This window comes from Microplitis mediator, chromosome 9 (genome assembly GCF_029852145.1).
Source record: "Microplitis mediator isolate UGA2020A chromosome 9, iyMicMedi2.1, whole genome shotgun sequence".
NCBI lineage: Eukaryota > Metazoa > Arthropoda > Insecta > Hymenoptera > Braconidae > Microplitis > Microplitis mediator.
Genome location: NC_079977.1, coordinates 3,199,552 through 3,219,840, shown reverse-complemented (window position 1 = coordinate 3,219,840; position 20,289 = coordinate 3,199,552). Strand labels below are relative to the sequence as shown.

At 28.3% G+C, this 20,289-nt stretch overlaps 1 protein-coding gene across 1 annotated transcript; it reads right to left on the bottom strand.

Moving 5' to 3' along the window:
- Nucleotides 1–12: 12 nt before the first annotated feature.
- On the bottom strand, nucleotides 13–16,145 carry LOC130674303 (probable serine/threonine-protein kinase MARK-A). The gene is made up of 6 exons (XM_057479596.1): nucleotides 15,348–16,145; nucleotides 13,241–13,453; nucleotides 11,185–11,323; nucleotides 6,864–6,990; nucleotides 6,555–6,783; nucleotides 13–5,541 (listed from the first exon to the last, which is right to left on the bottom strand). Exons 1-6 carry the CDS (start codon nucleotides 15,608–15,610, stop codon nucleotides 2,973–2,975), a joined length of 3,540 nt encoding a protein of 1,179 aa, XP_057335579.1. The 5' UTR covers nucleotides 15,611–16,145; the 3' UTR covers nucleotides 13–2,972.
- Nucleotides 16,146–20,289: the final 4,144 nt, after the last annotated feature.

Genomic DNA, 20,289 nt, shown 5'->3' with positions numbered 1-20,289 from the left:
AAGTTTCATTTTATAATTTAAAATAATTTTTTTCTAGTAAATTAATTAGGGCACCGCTGAATTTCAAAAATGTTAGTAAAAAAAAAAAAAAATATTACATAAATATTTAATTATATAAGAGAGTGATTTTTATCTTGCTCTCCAATTTTATTAAAAAAATTTCATTTATTAATTTTCTGTTTTATTCCCTTGAGTAATTTTGTTTAAAATTTACTCATTAACTAAAAATTAAAATATTTGCGCATAATTTGGCGCCCCGCCATTATAGTACAGCCGCCATTTTGTCAAATACAGGAGTACGTCGGGTGTTTTCGGGTTTTACCCTCACTCTGCTCTCTATGAGCGAAATATTTCCCCACTTTTTGCGCATGCGCAGTATAAAAATTATCCTAGTGGGGGTGATTTCGAAGCTTATTCTCTCTGGGAGAAGTTCAAAAAATTTTAACCTCAAATTTTGTAGTTACGACAAAATTTTTTTACTTCGATGTCTGGTAATTTTCTATGATCCTGAAGTTAGCAGACATTTAAAAATTTTTGAATTTTCGTATTTCAACAAATCAATTGTAAAGAAATAAAATAAAAATATGCAGATGTAGAAAATTCAAAAAACTACAGGTGCAATTTTTTCAAATATTTTTTTTTTTATGTTTTATCGTCTAAAAAAAAATCCAAAAAGTCTTAGACTTCTGCTAACTTCAGTATCATAATTTTCTATAATTAGACAGTCCAATTATTTTTGGATTTTTTTTTTAAACAATAATTTATGAAAAAAAAAATATTTTAAAAAATTGCACCTTTAGTTTTTTAAATTCCCTACATGTGCATTTTTTTAGTTTTTATTTTTTTGAATTTTATACGTTTAAAAAAAAATCCGAAAATAGTTAATCGTCTGTTAACTTGAGGATCATTTAATTTTTAACAGTAAATCGATTCTTAAAAAATTAATTTCTTATAAAAAAATTTCAAAATTATTGGCGCGAATTTTTAAAAATAAGGAAACTTGATAATTTCTTTCCAACCGATTAATATCTTAAATAAACAGCTTGTAAATTAATAATAATGAACTATTACATGATTTAAATATTAATCAGATTATTAAGTAACCGTCACAGTGATCGTGATTAAATTTACGCTGCATTTAATTAAAATTATTATTATTATTATTATTATAAATTATCAGTATTAAAATCTACATATTGCATTACACTTCATTAATATCTTAGCATATTTAATTATTATCATTATTATTCAATTAATATCTAATTACAAGTATGTAATTGAGTTTAATAAAATGATAAATTTATTATATTATTTTTATTAACCTTACAATTGACGCGATTTTTAAATTTACTGCTCGCAACAACCGGTTTTTTTCCACGCGATTTAATTAATCGATAAAGACATACAACAAACAACGAGATCGATAAAAGGCAACAAAAAAAAAATCTAGATCGAGGCTTTCCATAAAATGTTATCGAGGCAATCAATTACTTTTTTCTTATTATTATTATTTTTATATAAAAAAAAAAGCAAATTAAGTACAGTCAATATAATGCTCAGTCTTAATATAAAATAAATCCCACTCGCAGTTTTGAAAATGCCGCCAATTTTTGACTTGTGCGCATGCCGTAAATTCGTATTAGGAAAAATTACAGTAAATTTCGGTATTTTATGGCCAAAGTTCGGTAATTTACCGCAAATTTGCTACAGTTCTGGGGAATTTTACCGTAAAAATGCGGTATTTCGTTGTAAAGGTGCAGATTTACTACAAAATTACAGTTTTCTACAGTAAAGTAAAATCGTGACAATGGTATTTGGAAAAATTACAGTAAATTCCGGTATTTTGCTAAAAAGCTGCAGTCATTAACCGTAAATGTGTTAAAATACCGGGACATTTTACGGTACGATTGCGGTATTTGGTTGTTAAGGTGTAGATTTTCTACAAAATTACAGTTTTCTATCGTAAAGTCAAGTCGTGTTTACGGTATTCGGCAAAATTACAGTAAATTACGGTATTTCGCTACAAAGCTGCGGAAATTTACCGTAAATTTGATAAAATGCAGGGGCATTTTACGGTAAAATTTTGATAGTTTGTTGTGAAGGTGCAGATTTATTGCAAAACTACAGTTTTCTATCGTAAAGTGAAATCGTGACAACGGTATTCGGAAAAATTACAATAAATTCCAGTATTTTGCTATAAAGCTGCGGTAATTTAATGTAAACTTGTTAAACTACAGGAGCATTTTACGGTTAAATTTTGGTATTTTGTTGTGAAGGTGTAGATTTACTGCAAAATTACAGTTTTATACAGTTAAGTAAAGTCGTGTTTACGGTATTTGAATAAATTACAGTAAATTACGGTATTTCACGGCAAGGGCGCGGTAATTTACCGTAAATTTGCTATAATTTATGGGTATATTACGGTAAAAATTCGATATTTCCTTGTGAAGTTGTAGATTTATTGCAAAATTGCAGTACTCTACAATAAAGTAAAGTTGCGTTTACGGTATTTGGATAAATTACCGTGCATTACGGTATTTTACGGCAAGGGCGCGATAATTTACCGTAAATTTGCTGCAATGTTGCGGTATTTTACCGCAAAAGTGCAGTAGGATTGCGATATTTCATCGTGAACATGCGGATTTACGGCAAAACTCCAGTATTTTACCGTAAAATGAAGTACTGTACCGTGTTTACGGTAAGAATGCAGCAAATTGCGGTCACTTGCGGTTAATTACCGCATAATGCGGCGAATTTGCCGAAGCGATCAGGTATTTTGTAAAAAAATACAGTAATTTACCGTAATTCGAATTCGCTAGGGATTGGTCAGTTTTTTATTTACTATATTTATGCTGTACAGTTACCAGAATACTACAGTAAAAATTTCCAAACTTTTACCGAAAGTTATTGAGTATCTATACCGTAAAATCGCGGCATTTTCAAAACCTGCCAGAGAAGATCTGATTCAAATTTCATTTATCCCTAAAATTTTTACTTTTATTTTTGTCCCCACTTAAATTACTCTTCTTACCATTAAACTTTTCCATCGCGCGCGTGTAAGAACCCGTACAAACTTTACCCCAAATTTTCTTTTCTTCTTTCGTTAATTTCTTATCGTAAACATTCAAATTTTTATTACCGTCCTTGCGCTTTTCTTCTTTACCATCAGGATCTTCACTCGATGACGAACACACCCGTTCTAACCTCTTGTCATTTTTCACTTTATCTTCATCACAATTCGATTTACTTAATTGCTCATCAGTAATCATGTTATCAGTGACAATTATTTTAGTAATCGAAGTTCTCTTCCTCAACTTCTCAATATTTTTCTGCGCTTCCTTATTGCCGTCCATTTTCAAAATGTCTTTAAGGTTAACAGAACTATCTCTAGAAATATTTACTACTTTCTTCTTATCGTCTTCTTCATCTTTCGTGCAAGCCAACACTTCCGGATAAATATAATTCGGCATCCGTTCCTTGAAATAAGACGACCGCGAATTCGAAAACTTGCTTTGATTAATCGGTTTAATCATTTCTTCTTTACCAAAATCTTTGATTAACGTCTGATTAATCGGTTTAATCATTTCTTCTTTACCCATCTCTTTAATTAACGTCTGATTAATCGGTTTAATCATTTCTTCTTTGCCAAACTCTTTGATTAACGCCTGATTAATCGGTTTAATAATTTCTTCTTTACCCATCTCTTTGATTAACGCCTGATTAATCGGTTTAATCAATTCTTCTTTACCCATCTCTTTGATTAATGTCTGATTAATCGGTTTAATCATTTCTTCTTTACCCATCTCTTTGATTAACGTTTGATTAATCGGTTTAATCATTTCTTCTTTACCAAATTCTTCGATTAACGTCTGATTAATCCGGCTATCGTCTTCTTTAACCGCCCGATCTTTATCATCTTCTCTAATTAATTTATTCGAATTCGCGACATCGACGCATTGTTTATATTTCTCATTAATAATAATATTTTTATTAAGACTTTCTTCAATTTGATCTGAAAACAATTCCGTCCATTCATTATTTTTTACTATCGAATTTTCCCGATCATCTTCATCCCCCACGACTTTGTTCTGATCACAGGCATCTGGATTAACCAGATCGTCTTCATTACCCGAATCATTGTCGAAATCTTTAATCAACCCTTCGTTTTTCTCATTGCGTTTTCTCAGTTCTTCCCAATTTTTCCGCGGCTTGTAACTCGTCTTCCTTCGGACGATCCCGCGCTCCTGGATGTTGATATCCGGGATAAAAAGTCGCAACGCTTTAGGTCCCGTTGGAAAGTTAACCTCGTTAACGCGTTTTTCGGTCATTATGGCTTCCAAACTAGTCTGCGATGCGACTTCTTGGTGTTTATTAAAAGCGGAAACCAACTGCGCTACCGTGTACTTGGGCTCGTCGTTCTCAGACTCCGAGGGCTCGTCCGAGTGATTTTTGTCGTCGGAATTTCCGGAGTTGTTCGAGTGAGAAGAAATGTCGGAATTCTGACGAACTGACGTTTTGACCAATCGCGGGTCTGTTTCGTCGGAGTCTTCAGTCAACGTGTCCGACTCGACTGACTGAAGGCTGTCAAAATTTTCTTCCGAGTCATTGATTTTCTTTTCCGAACTCTTCTCTCCCTGTAATTCATTTTGATTTCCATCCGCCATTTTGTGGTTCGTTTCGTCTCCGAGGTTAAGGTTCGCGTCGAGGTTCAAAGAACGGACGTTAAAAGAACTTGTGAGAACATCGCCGGCACTTTCGCATCGTTCCAAAGCGCGGGAAGAAAATCTTTCGTTCAAATATTTATTGGCGATGACATTTTTTTCACTTTGATCTTTTTTACGGCCGGTTTTTCTGATCGATTCGAGACTGTGGTAAATGTCGAGCACACCCTGGGACTTAGACAGACACTTGAGGCCGTATAATTTCTCCTGGGACCGACTTCCGAACAGAGGATTTATCAGAAATTCTTTCTGCTGGGACGAGCGGGTTATCAAACAGGCTTGCGATTGGATTTGATTCAAACTGCGCATTCGCGATAGCAAACCGCGGCGGTTCGCGTGATTCAAATTTGCGTGGGAGCGACTTTGTACTTGGGAGAGTAATCCCTGGGTTTGCTCGGCGTTAAGTAAATAATTTTGACTAGTTGCGAGGCTCGCTTGGGATGTCGCGAGACTGTGTTGTGATGTAGACAAACTTTGTGATGAATTCAAACTTGTTTGTGAATTTGATGGGGTCATGTAACATTCGCTGTTTATTAAACTTGCGTGACTACCGGTTATGTTCAGACACATTTCACTTTGACTGAGTCCACCGGCGAGCTGTCCTTCTGGTTCACGCAAATTCGCTTGGCTTGATGTTAATGCTAATGATGGATGTTGCTGATTCATAAGAGCGACGCGTCGAAGATTCTCACGACTCACCACACGCTCTAATAAAACTTCACGTGACTTTGATAAATATCTACGGAGGTGCGGTGATGCCTGTGTTGGCGCGTCTTTCAGCCAATCGTGACGCAGACATTGTTTTGCTGACATACGTGCGCTGTAATCAGTTTTTTTTTAGATTTGGAATTAGAATTTGAAATTTTTTGACAGTGGGGTAAAATGGGTCGAGGAAAAATGGATTTTGTAGATTTTTATTCTGGGGGTAAAATGGGTCGTGATTTATGATCTATTTTTTAAAAATAATTTTTACGAGTTTTTTATTTAGAAAAAAAATTTTTTGGGGCAAAATAGGTCGGGATATTTTTAGGTTTTTTTAGAAAAAATATTTTTATGTGAATTTTTAACGAAATTTTTTTTAAAAATAATTTTTACGAGATTTTTATTAAGAAAAAAATTTTTTGTAGAGCAAAATAGGCTGTGTAAAAATGGATTTTTTTGTAGGTTTTGATTTTGGGGATAAAATGGGTCGTGATTTATGATTCAAAATTTTTTTTAAAAATAATTTTCACGAGATTTTTATTTAGACAAAAATTTTCTGCGGCAAAATGGGTCGGGATATTTTTAGGTTTTTTTAAAAAAATATTTTTATGTGAATTTTTAACGAAATTTTTTTACTGCAATTTTATAAAATTCGAGGTTTTTGAGAATGGGGTAAAATGGGCCGCGTATTTTTGCATTTTTTAAAGAAATTCAAAAGAATTTTGAGTTCATTTTTATGTAAAAAAAATTTTAGTGAAATAATTCAATATTTTTTAAAAATGGGGTCAAATGGGCCGTGTAATGTATTATTAAAAAATTTCGTTCATATTTTCACTGAGATTTTTATTTAGAAAAAAAATGTTCAATAGAATAATTTTTTAATGGGGCAAAATGGGTCCTGTTATTTTTAAATATTTTCATGTGAATTTCAAACGAAAAAAAAAATTTTACTGTACTCATTAAATTTGATATTTTTTTAAAAATTGGGTAAAATGAGCCGCGTGATTTCGAATGTTTCAAAAAATTTAAATATAATTTTATGTTAATTTTTATGTAAAAAAAAAATTTACAGAAATAATTTCGTGTTTTGAAAATCGGGTAAAATGGACTGTAAAAAAAATTTAAAAATACCTAGGGTCAAGCACGAGAAGCTTAGCAACAAAGTCTTTAGCCTGGGTTGAAACATCTTCGAACAATTCCTCCGGGAAATCGACTTCGCCCAACGAAATATTTTGAAAAGTTTCTTGGTCAGTTTCTCCTCCAAACGGGGAAAATCCCGTCAACAACACATACGTTGTCACACCAAGAGACCACATGTCCGCCGCAAGTGTTATCGGCTCATAATGCAGAATCTCCGGAGCTTTTCAATAAAACAAACAAACAAACAAACAAATTAATTAACCAACCGATTCGATCTATCGTATATTTTATCAAACGTACCAACGTAATCAGGTGTCCCAAGAATTTCTCTCACTTCAGTGCCTTCTAGGACGACACGTGATATTTCAAAGTCACATAATTTGACATCACACTCGGGAAAAGTTCCCATCATGACTAAATTTTGCGGCTGAAATATAAAATTTATTTTACTTGAAAATTTTAAATATCGCGGGATTTTACTAGACGTAAGTAAGTCATTGACTTTCCAATAACTATCTGACACAACATTATATAAAATAAAATATAAATATAAATAAGTAAAAATAAAAATACCAGGTACGGGTTTTTTTTTGTATTGGACGTGGGAATCTACTGGTTTTGCCCTCGAGACTCGATCAAGACGATTGAGTGGTTACCGAGATCGTAACTGGGTATTGACAACGCCTTATTCGATTATTATCATCATTATTATTATTATTATTATCAATAATAATAATAATAATAATTGAGCAAAAAATTTTTTGAATTTTGAAGAAAAGAAAATTTTTCAGTGGATTTTTATCCTCATTTCAACTTGAGTTCTTTATAAATTTATTTTTGAAAGAAAAAAAATGTAAATGATTCACCGAGACCCGGGGGTGTACTTACTAGGGTGTGGTCAATGATCTACTCGCATTTAAATCAGAGAAAACTTACATATGCCCACTATTATATACTATTAAGATTGAACGACTTGATTTTATATATGTTGCTATTTAAATATAAATATAAACATTAAAAATTATGTGATAAGCATATAAATATATATAAAAAAAAAATTTACGGAAATTTGTAGAGAAATTTAATTTGAATTAAATTATGGAGAAAAAAAAAATTAGTTTTGAAAAATTAAAGAGAATTTGTATTTTAGAGGGGGGGTAAAATGGGCCGTGATTGAAAATTTTTTTTAAACAGAAATTTTTCAATTAAAAAAAGTTTACGGAAATTTCTATAGAAAAATTTAATTATGGGAGTAATTAAAAAAATTTTAGTTTTGAAAAATGAAATTTGAAAATTTGTATTTTAGAGTGGGGTAAAATGGGCAGTCATTGAAAATTTTTTTTAAGCATAGAAATTTTTTAATTAAAAAAAAAGTTTGCGAAAATTTTTATAAAGAAATTTAATTATGGGAGTAATTAAAAAAATTTTAGTTTTGAAAAATGAAATTCAAATTTTGTATTTTAGAGTGGGGGAAAATGGGCCGTGATTTAAAATTTTTTTTAAACAGAAATTATTTAATTGAAAAAAAGTTTACGGAAATTTTTATAAAAAAATTTAATTATGGGGGTAATTAAAAAAATTTTAGTTTTGAAAAATGAAATTCAAGTTTTGTATTTTAGAGTGAGGTAAAATGGGCCGCCATTGAAAATTTTTTTTTAAACAGAAATTTTTTAATTAAAAAAAAGTTCCCGGAAATTTTTATAAAAAAATTTAATTTTGGGAGTAATGAAAAAATTTTAGTTTTGAAAAATGAAATTTAAAAATTTGCATTTAATAGTAGGGTAAAGTGGGCCGTCAGTGAACATTTTTTTCAAGCATAGAAATTTTCATAAAAAAATTAAATTAAATTATGGGAGTAAAAAAATTTTTAGTTTTGAAAAATGAAATTTAAATTTTGTATTTTAGAGTGGGGGAAAATGGGCCGTCATTGAAATTTTTTTTTAAGCATAGAAATTTTTTTATTAAAAAAAAATAAATTAAAGGATTTTTTTGGCGTAAAGGTAAAATTTTTATATTGAAGCCATATTTAGTTATAAATTTATTTATAGCGTAAAGATTTATATAAAAGATCAAAGGAAGATCCGTCATAGTAGAATTTATAATGAACCACAGAAGCGATTGATGTCGTTGGTGTCTGTCGTTTATTTGTCGAGATAAAACGGTAATCGGTCTTAACCAAAATGGGTATCACCTTATGTTTGTGTCTTGTGTATTTATAAATATATATATATATATATTTTTATACGGGACAAGTAATGGTGATTACGTTTTTTGTGGTAGCAGGTTGATGTTGTAGTTGGGAGCACAAATGCCGATGACGATGTGTAACTTACAAGTTAAGTGTGACTTGTAACCCCAGGCTTACCATAAATCGTATATGGTGTCCTGTGTCACTAACTTAATGTACTATATATTCAGTCATCGCACGACATACTGTCCTATTAAATTTTATTTTATTTTTTACTTCAAGTTCATCTATCAATCTTATTGACACACTAATTAACTTTATTAATATGTTTTCATTTTTATTATTTTAACTCTGCTTTATTTTATAAGACGTACTTATATATGTTTTTTTAAGTGATCCTTGAAAAAAATAGTCAGGACAAAATATTTTTTTTTTTTTTTATAATTTTAATAAGGACTAAATTAATTTTTTTTAACTGATCCTTCAAAAAAAATTTTTACAAAAGACTAAATAAATTTTATGTCAAGTGATCCTTCAAGAAAAATTATAATAAGGACGAAAATAATTTTATATCAAGTGATCCTTTAAATAGAATTTTTAAAAAGGGTTCAGGAATTTTTTTTTAAAGTGATCCTTAAAAAAAAGTTATAATAAGGACTAAATTAATTTTCTTTTAACTGATCCTTCAAATAGAATTTTTAAAGGACGATATAATTTTTTTACTCGAATGATCCTTCAAATGAAATTTTTTTAAGGACTCAATAAATTTTATATCAAATGATCCTTCAAGAAAAATTATAATAAGGACGAAAAAAAAATTTATATCAAGTGATCCTTTAAATAGAAGTTTTAAAAAAGGCTCAAGAATTTTTTTTTAAAGTGATCCTTAAAAAAAAAATTTTGATAAGGACTAAAAAAATTTTCCCGCACGGAAAAATTATATATCCGTATATATTCGGGCAAATTTGAATATATGAGTAAAATTTCACCCGAATGATCCTTCAAAAAAATTTATATTAAGGATTAAAAAATTTTTTTTTAATTATCCTTTGAAAAAAATTATAATAAAGGCTAAAAAAATTTTCTACTAAGTGATCCTTTAAAAAAAAATTTAATACGGACTAAATAAATTTTTTTTATAATGATCTTTTAAATAGAATTTTTAAAAAGGACTAAAATAATTTATTTATTCAAATAATCCTTCAAAAGAAATTTTATTGAGGACTAAATAAATTTTTTTTTAAGTGATCCTTTCAGAAAATATTTCACAAGGACTAAAAAAATTTTCTATTAAGTGATTCTTTAAATAGAATTTTTAAAAAAGGACTAAATAATTTTTTTATTCAAATGATTCTTCAAAAAAAATTTTTATTAAGGACTAAATAAATTTTATATCAAGTGATCCTTCAAGAAAAACTTATAATAAGGACGAAAAAAATTTTATATCAAGTGATCCTTTATATAGAACTTTTAAAAAAGGACTAAATAATTTTTTAATTCAAATGATCCTTCAAAAGAAATTTTTATTAAGGACTAAAAAATTTTTTTTTTCAATTATCCTTCGAAAAAAATTATAATAAGGACTAAAAAAATTTTTTTTCAAAGTGATCCTTTAAATAGAATTTAAAAAAAGGACTAAATAAATTTTACATCAAGTGAACCTTAAAAAAAATTATTAAGGACTAAAAAAATTTTTTTTTCACCCGATCCTTAAAAAAATAATTTTTAATAAGGACTAAAAAAACATGTTGATATTTAATAAAAAACTAATTCTAATTAAAATAACTCATATTATACAATTAATTATTTTAATTAAACCGACTAGATCCTTTGTCTCGAGTTCTATAAAAGGAAATTCAATTTGTTTCCCTTGTTATCGTTGGATCGCTCGTCGTCACTCGTTTACTTGTTTTTTAAAAAAAAAATATAATTTAAAACCGCAATAACAAACCCAACAATGAATAGTCCGGGTACAGTAATTAAATTATATGTTATTTTAAATGCTACTATGAGTCTTACAGCAAGACCGCATGACCGTATGACCGTATCCTTGATTGTTAAATCGCTCGTAAAATCAAAATACAAACACGGAAATTAATAAATATCTATATATATATTATTATTTTTTTATGTTCCAACAAAGAGAGACTTTAATTATTTTTATTTCATGTAAAAATAAATATATGATAATGATAATTGTTTTTACAAACGAGTTTTTCTACCGAACAATTATCATCAAATGAAAATTTATTTGTGCATCGCAATAAAAATTATGGGGATTTTTTGAGAATAAGGAAGTTGAGTCATATTGTGATTATTTTGAAAAGTTTTATATTTAAACAGCTTTCACGTGTGGAAGTAAAGTTAAGAATGAATAAGAATATACTCGCGGATAGGAATCGTCGCCACACATGTCACCTACTGCGTTGTTACCTTGATATCCAAATGGGCGATATTTCTCTCGTGGAGGTAGGCGAGTCCTTCTACCAGCTGTTTTACAAAATGCACTACGTCTCCTTCTAGTGGCACTAAGTCACCGTCTATTAGCGTTTGTAAATCACCACCTGGTGCACTGGAAACAAAAACAATTTTTTTTGTTGATAATTATTTGAAAATTTCGCGCGAGGAGTGAAAAAAAACTGATAATATTTTCGCGGGAAATTTGAATATTTTTTTAAAATTTAATTAGTTGATGAACAATAATTATTACTGTCATTTACATGAAATTTACTTGCAGTAATTAATTTATTTTTGGCTGATTAAAAAAAAAGAGGATGGAAGAAAGGGGAAAATGGGCATAAAAAAATTTTAGTAAAATTTTTTAGACCGTTTGAATTTTTGCTGTCATGACCCAGAAAAAATTCAAATTTTTAATGTGGGGTAAACTGAACCTCGGGAAAATTTATAAAATTTTATTATTTTTTGTAGTATGACGTCATGGAAAACAAATTTTTAATTAGGGTAAAATGATCCTCACTGTAATAAATTTATGAAATTATGAGTGTGAATGTAGCAGATAGACAAATTTAAAATTATAAATAATTAAAAAAAAAATATTCTTATTAATTTGAAAATTTTTTAAATGCGCATTTTTAAAAAATTTAATTTCATCAATTATTTACTCTATTGGTAATTTTAAATTTTCCTGTCTGCCACATTCAAACTCATATAAAATTTCATTATTTTTCACTCATGTGATTGTCATGTAAAAAAAATTTTAGTGTGGGACTGAAAAGTAACTTTTTTTAAACAAAAATTTGCAAGTAATTTTCAAATTTTAAGTAGATTAGTTCTAATGTCAATTTTACTCTTCTGTCCCATTCACAAATTTTTTAAAAAATAGACTGGGCCAATTTTCTTTTGTAATTTCTTATACGCTCTATTTTATCCCAGGGATCGATTTTTCTTATTTTTCTCTTTACTGCACGGAAAAAAAAATTTCCTGCCCCAAGAAAATTTGTATTCCTCAATTTTTTTTTTTAATTCGTAAAATAAAAGACCTAGTACCCGATCAATGAACTAGCACCCGATTACTCTATGTATTTGAATATCTATATTTACTAAATTCTACTAAATATATCTATGCATATGTATGAGTAATCGGGTACTAGGTTTCTTACCTTAAGGGGAATAGCCACTGTGGAATTTCAAAAAAAAAATTTTTTTTTTTTATCAAATCAAAGTGTATATGTTCAAAAATACGTATCTAGAGTTTTATATGAAAATTCCAAATAATTTTCAAGTTATAGTCATTTTTGTGACAGCGCGTCAACTGACCGCTGCATCGACTAAAAACTTTAAACGCATTTTTCTCGAAACTACTTTTTTTGAACTGGTGGCATCTGTAATTTGCATAAATATCAACCGATTCGCAACTTTTTTTTTGCCGTATTCGTCTATTCAGTAGCTAAAGTTGCACGTAGGGGATTTTGAAAATTTTGATTTTTAAGATTTTTTAGGGCTGTTTGAATCCAAAAAAATGATAAAAAATAACGAAAAAATTTTTAATATGTCGCCATTTTTTTTCAAATCCAAATTTTTAAAATCCCCTATGTGCAACGATAACCACATGCATACAGATTACAACGCCGTTTGGTTTTTTTGTTTCTGATAATCCGTTTTTGAGTTAGAGATGACACCGTGGTGGGGGAAATTTTTTTGTTGCTCCACAAAAATGCTTATAACTTTGTAACAACATGATATTTTTTAATGAAAATTTAGGAGAATTATCTTCAATGTATACTTTAGAAAACAAAAAAACCCGATCCCCAAATTCCTTTATTATTCCAGTCAAAAAAATTCCCGAAAATCACCTATTTCTTCGATCCTCACAGTGGCTATCCCCCTTAATGCAAAAAATTTTTTACGTCAAGTAAAAATTTTTTTCACCACCAAATTTTTTTTTCTGTGTAGTTTTCATTAAAATGAATGAATTACTTCCAATAACTACTCATTAATAATAATAATAATAATAATAAATAATACATACAATTCCATAACTAAAATAATTTCTTTCGGAGTCTCATAAACATCATGCAGACGTACAACACGTGGTGATTGTGAGCAAAGTGACAATAATGCTATTTCATGACGAAGCTCAGCACTGCAATCAGTATTGAAACGTGTTCTTGATGAATATTTAGCAGCATACAAAGTACCAGTTGATCTTGATCGACAACGATAAACTTTTGCCCACTGGCCACTGCATAAATAATAAAAAATAATAATTATTATTATTTAAATAAACAGTCAAAATAAATAATAACATCTCGAGTTGATTGATTGTTACTCGAGTCCATAAATTCAAATATTATTATTTATTTCTTAATATCACATGATGCAAGTCTAGAAGAGATTCAAAACTAAAAAACTTTTAATATATTTAAAGGCTTACAAGGTCAGCGCCGCGGCGCCTGACAAGGCTATGGATCATATTTTATTTTATTTCATTTCATCTTTTTATATTTTTATTTTTATTTATAAAAATAACCATCGGGCCATCGAGATTGTAATCAATTTTTTATTTAAATGTTTCTTGACCTCTACACCGGTAATTTTTTTTTATTCCGCGCTAGGGGGAGCGAATAATTTTATTGATAATTTTGTACTACAAATAAATAACGTAATTTGTAGGATCCCTATAAGGATTTGATTAAAAATTCACGCCTCTCTTCATCACTATTTTTATTTTTTTTTTTCTTGTCAAAGCCACGGATCAATTTATTAACCAGATAATTTATGAGGATATTTAATTACTTGTAAAGATTAATTATTTTAAATTAATATCCTCTGTCTACATGGTAATAAACATCGATTATTAATTTTCGATTATTAAATCATTTAATCATTTTTTTTTATTTAATTTCTGTCATTTGTTACTTTTTTTTAGAGATGGGGGGAGTTATTAATGAGAGAAATTTCTTTATAATTTATGAAGATTTTAATTTTTTTGAAAATTACCTTGACTTTTTTTTTTAATTAAAATTTTTAATAAAAAAATTTTGATCGATAGTTTGGTAAAAAAAAATGATTACAAAATTTTCAATAAAAAGAAACAAAATTTTAATGACTAAATTTTTTAAATTCAAAATTTGTCAAACAAAAAAAAATTATGGGAAATTTCTACTGAATTTTCAAATAAATTTTGACCTACGTCAATTTTAAAAAAATTCAAATCAAAATGAAAAAAAATTTAATTTACAAATTTTTGGAAATCCAAAATTTAAAAAAAAACCGTAAAATTTACGTAAGAAAAAAAAATAAAATTTTGAATAAATTTTGACTGTCAATTTTTTAATTTTTATTTCCCCGCCAATGCGAACTACGAAGAAAAAAATGTACCCTAAAATTTCATAAAAAATTTAAATCCAAACGAACAAAATTTTAATTATTAAATGTTTTGAATCTAAAATTTGTCAAAAAAAAAATTATTTTCAATTAAATTTTGACCTGCGTCAATTTCGGCAAAAAAATTCAAATCAAAATGAAAAAAATTTTAATAAAAAATTTTTTAAATCCAAAATTTGTCAAAAAATAAAAAAAAAAGTAATAAAATTTCCATAAAAAAATTAAGTATTCAAATTTGCCACTGAATTCCCATATAAATTTTGACCTGCGTCAATTTTTTAATTTTCATTTCCCAGCCAACGCGAACCATCTGACAAAAAAAAAATTTACCCTAAAAATTTCATAAAAAATTTAAATCAAAACGAAAAAATTTTTAAATCAAAGTTTGTCAAAAACTCAATATAATTTCCATAAAAAAATTAAGAATTCCAATTTGCCCCTGAATTCCCATATAAATTTTGACCTGCGTCAATTTAAAAATTTTTATTTCCCCGCCAACGCGAAACTTCACCCAACGCAAAAAAAATTCCAATAAATAACCGACTAAATTTACAAAAAACTAATTTTTATCTTCATAAATATTTATTCCACAAAAATTATAAATACTCCAGCGTTGGTGTGTCAAATATTTGAATATTACGTTAAAACAATTACGTCAACGACCTTAAAAATTATTATTCCATCCCACATGAGTTTCATTGTCACCGTTGTCTCTCCTTTAAAAAAAAAGTTAAATAATCGAAACAAACCTCGCAAACGGTTTCGGGTCTATTTCGTAATGCTCAGCAATCGGGCCCGTCTTAACCACCCTCGCCAATTGTGTCTCCTGTACCAAAACCAGGCCCTCTTTGACGTGTTTTTCGCTCCACTGGACTCTGCATCTTCCCCTGCATCTCTCAACTTTGTCTCCCCTATTACTCGATCCTAATTTCGAGCCGGTCTTGGTCGTAGAAAATTTTCGCTGATTTGTTTTTTTCGAAGACATTATTGATGTTTGTCTCTTATAAATCATTACATTGCATAATATATATTTTATAATTCAATCTTATATTTATTAACACATATATCAACACATATATTTAATGTCGCATTTAATTATTCATATAAATAACCTTGACTATTTATTATTTTTTTAAATATTATGTAGACTTTTAACTCACTTATATATAAATATATAAATATATTAATCCACTGGTAGATAAAACACACGTTCGTGTCTTAATTAAAAATTATAATTTAAATATCGAAACACTTTTGACGTTCACATGTTGAGGGAATATAAAAAAAAAATTGTGTATAAAAAAAATAAGGAGCCTCCGCGTATCCTGATCTCATGACCGCGTATCCGGGATTGCTCGATATTTGAATATTAAAATATCAGTAGATCGGGAAAGAGTTGGCGAGACACTAAAAGTGAGCGCGTAAACTCGAGCTAAAGATGCTGTAGCTTCTCAGTCTCAGACTCAGACTCAGTTTCCATTTCCATCTCCATCTCCATGTCTGCTACCATCTCTTTTTATTGTTAATCTGCTCGGTCTTACTCTTGGTCTTGGTCTTACTCTTGGTCTTGCTCTTGGTCTCTACTAACATTCAGCTTCGACTTTTATTCGGCTTACCTGCTTGAGCCTTTTATTTCTCCCACTGAGCAAACGGTAGAGACACTCTGCTCCGGTTTGTCATTTTATCCCACCCGCGGATACCGCGAGCTGTGAGTATGGAAGTATATAATAGTAGTCATGTCGCGGTTGGACACATGGTTCAGTTGGCTCAGCTTATGTTTGTCCTTTCGCTTCTTTAGCTCTACTCGTGGTCGTAAGAGAGTTAAGTCTTTACTTTTATTCAGCGATTGAATCCCAAGAGAGCAGGTACATAAGGCTGCCAAAGTACAAGTACGAGTCGGTGTTGTGACGTAGGTGGTATACAGTCACGATATTTACACATGAGATTTTTACTAATAGGGCAAATTTTTTATATGAAGATTTTTTTAGAAGGTTATGAATTTTTGGAGTTTGAAATTTAAAATTGAAATTTTTTTTAAGTTTTGTTCAAATTTGGAGTAGAAATTTTTTTTGATAAAATGTATTTTCAAATTTTTAATGAATATATATATACATTTTTTTTTTAATGGCAGTCATCAATTTTTAGTTTGAAACAAAAAAATTGAAATTTTTAGGGTTTTATTCAAATTTGGAGTAGAAAATATTTATGCAAATTATTGATATATATGTATATATTATATATATATATTTGAATGGTGGTTATTTTATTTTTTGGAATTTAAAGTAAAAAATTAAATTTTTTTTTCAATGGTCTTATTTTGAATTTTGGAATTCAAATTTTTCTAAAAATATTTATCAAAATTTTGATTTTATATTTGTAAATATATACAAAAATATGTATATGTAATTATGAAAATTTATGTCACTAGAAAATTTAAATACCAAAAATGGATTCAAATTTGGACGGCATTAAAAAAAATATTCAAGGCGGGATTTTTTAAATTTTAAAAATTACAATTTGAATAAGTCATATTTTATTTTTACCCCTGATTAATTTTTTTTTTTCAATAAACAATAGTAGTAGTAATAAAAAAAAATTTTAGTTGATAATTTCATTATTTTAAATTTCAAAAATTTTTTAGTTCGCGCCAATTTTTAAAAGATTTATTTTTTGATAATAATTCAAATTATTTGGACTAAAGTTCATATATTTGTAAAATTGCGGTAACAGTACCCCCCCCCCCCCACATATATATATATGAATGGCGGTTATCAATTTTTTGGAATTTAAAGTAAAAAATTGAATTTTTTTGTCAACGGTTTTATTTTGAATTTTGGATTTGAAATTTTTTAAATAAAATATTTATCAAAATTTTGATTTTATATTTGTAAATATATACATATATATGTATACGTAATTTGAAAATTTACGTAACTAGAAATTTTAATACCAAAAAACTGAATTCAAATTTGGGCGGCATAAAAAAATTATTCAAGGCGGGATTTTTAAAATTTAAAAAATTACAATTTTAATTATTAATATTTTATTTTTACCCCGATTAATTTTTTTTTTCAATAAACAATAGTAGTAGTAATAAAAAAAAATTTAGTTGCTATTTTCATTATTTTAAATTTCAAAAATTTTTTAGTTCGCGCCAATTTTTAAAAGATTTATTTTTTGATAATAATTTAAATAATTCGGGCTAAAGTTCATATATTTGTAAAATTACGATAACAATTCCCCCCCCCCATATATATATCTATAAATATACATATGTATATATATATATTTATAATTAGAATGTGAAAATTAAATTTGTCTTCAATTAAATAAAAAAAAATTTATTTAATTGAAGATAAAAAAAAAGTACAAATGATTTATACTGAATAGTATAAATTGTTAATTATTCAATAAAAATAAAAATATATATTGTCTTTATAATTGTAAAGATTTGAATGGAGACGAATGGAACAAAGAAAGTGTTTCTTTGGCGCCAAGTAAACAAAGCGACGTCTCGAATCGCGAAATAAAAGTATATTTATTTATATTATTCGATTCATCCCATCTGATTTTATGGGTCTTTAATATATATTGTGTTGTAGGGAAACGATAAGCGAGTAAATTGTGCGATTGTAAAATGCGTTAATATGTTAATGAATGTATTTAACGTGCTATTGAATCTCTTGTTACGAGTACGTTGTGCTGGAATATTTCCATCCGCGATTGTATCATTTCTGGGAAATGTATTTGCGTATATACTCTGATATTAATAATTATTATAATAATAATAATGACGAACCATTCAATGAATTTAATTGATTGATTTTTATTGTACATTAATACGGATCATAAAATTTATGTTAATAAACTAATTTGTATTTTATTATTTTTTTTTTTTATCGATGCTGGAAACTTTTGTCGGCATTTTACTCAATAACAAGAAATACTGAGTACTTAATTTTTTATATTAAAAATTTATCATCATCTGTAAGAATTCGAATTAAACGGGAAAATTTTTTTTTTTTTATTATAAATCAAGTAATTAAAGATAAATATACATCATATGTAGCCATTGGATCGGAAATTTAATTCCCTAGAACTTTGGTCTCTATAAAAAATTTCGTAGGACTGATATTTAAATTTGGCGCCATTTTAATTTTTGAAAAAATGGCGGGTTAAAAAGTTTCAATTGTTTAAGTGACGATATCTTATGAAAAATTGGGTTTACAAGAAAATGTATAAGGACCTTTTTTGTAGGGAATTAAATTCTCTACAACTTTGGTCTCTTTGAAAAATTTCCTAGGACTGATATTTAAATTTGGCGTCATTTTAATTTTTGAGAAAATTCCAGTTTCAAAAATTTCAATTGTTTAAATTCGGATAACTCATGAAAAATTGGGCTTACGACAAAATTCATAAGGACCTTTTTTGTAGGAAATTGAATTCTCTACAACTTTGGTCTCTTTGAAAAATTTCCTAGGACTGATATTTAAATTTGGCGCCATTTTAATTTTTGAGAAAATTCCAGTTTCAAAAATTTCAATTGTTTAAATTCGGATAACTCATGAAAAATTGGGTTTACGACAAAATTCATAAGGACCTTTTTTGTAGGAAATTAAATTTTCTACAACTTTGGTATCTTAAAAAATTTTCATAAACTCAATAGTTTTGGAGTTACAGGCATTTTAAGTTTAAAAATCTAGTGGACTGGGCCAAAAAATTGATCCAATTGTTCCAAGAGCGGGAACTTTTAAACGATCGATCTTACAAACTTTTGTACAGAGACCAAAATCATGGGAAATCAAATTTCCTTTCCAACGATCATAGACAACGTATATTTATCTGATAAATTTTATGAAATATCTATAAAATAAAGTTACGGAAAAGAAAAGAAAAAATAATAGAGCAAAATGATTGTTAATTTTAAAAAAATGATTAAAAATAGCATTCGTGAAGCTGTGTCCTTGATACAGTACTACAAAAGACGATGACCGGCCTTCGAAACTATTTTGCAAGCCGTCTTCCTTTTTATTTTTATTTAAAGAGAATTTTTTTATTTTCACTTAGTGACCTTACATCCACAGCTTTCTTAATTCCTCCACCTTCGCAGTACCTTCTTTCATGTAACGCTACACGGAGACAATTTAAATGTGCAAATGGATTTTATTATCATTATCATTATTATTATTATTATTACTTTTATCCGGATCTTCCGTGTCGACTGTAAATGAACAGGAATCGAGCAAAGCAATCACTGGGACTGATTCCAATCGCCGTGCTGTTGGTTAAATTATTTATCCGTGGATGTTATTATAATAAACATAATAAATAAAGTGTATGTATATCCACGGACGGATAATATATAGACGGGTGTCGTAAATGAATGATTTATTTTAAATTTATGCCAGCTATTAAACGACGTTCACCCGAGGTCAAAGAGAACCTCAAATCTACTTTAGCTCATAATATAACAACTTCTTATATTATGTTAGGCCATTAACCCATGCTATATATATGTATATTTTTTTTCCATATATATTAGAAAAACATTTTTTTTTTACGATCAAATATTAGCTTTGACTAGTTCTTGGTTTTATTATAATCTTTATTATTATTCCGTGGAATAGGGCTTAGGATACACGTGTAGACTTTTATTATTTCTATTAGAACGTTGGAAAAAAATCCGGAGTA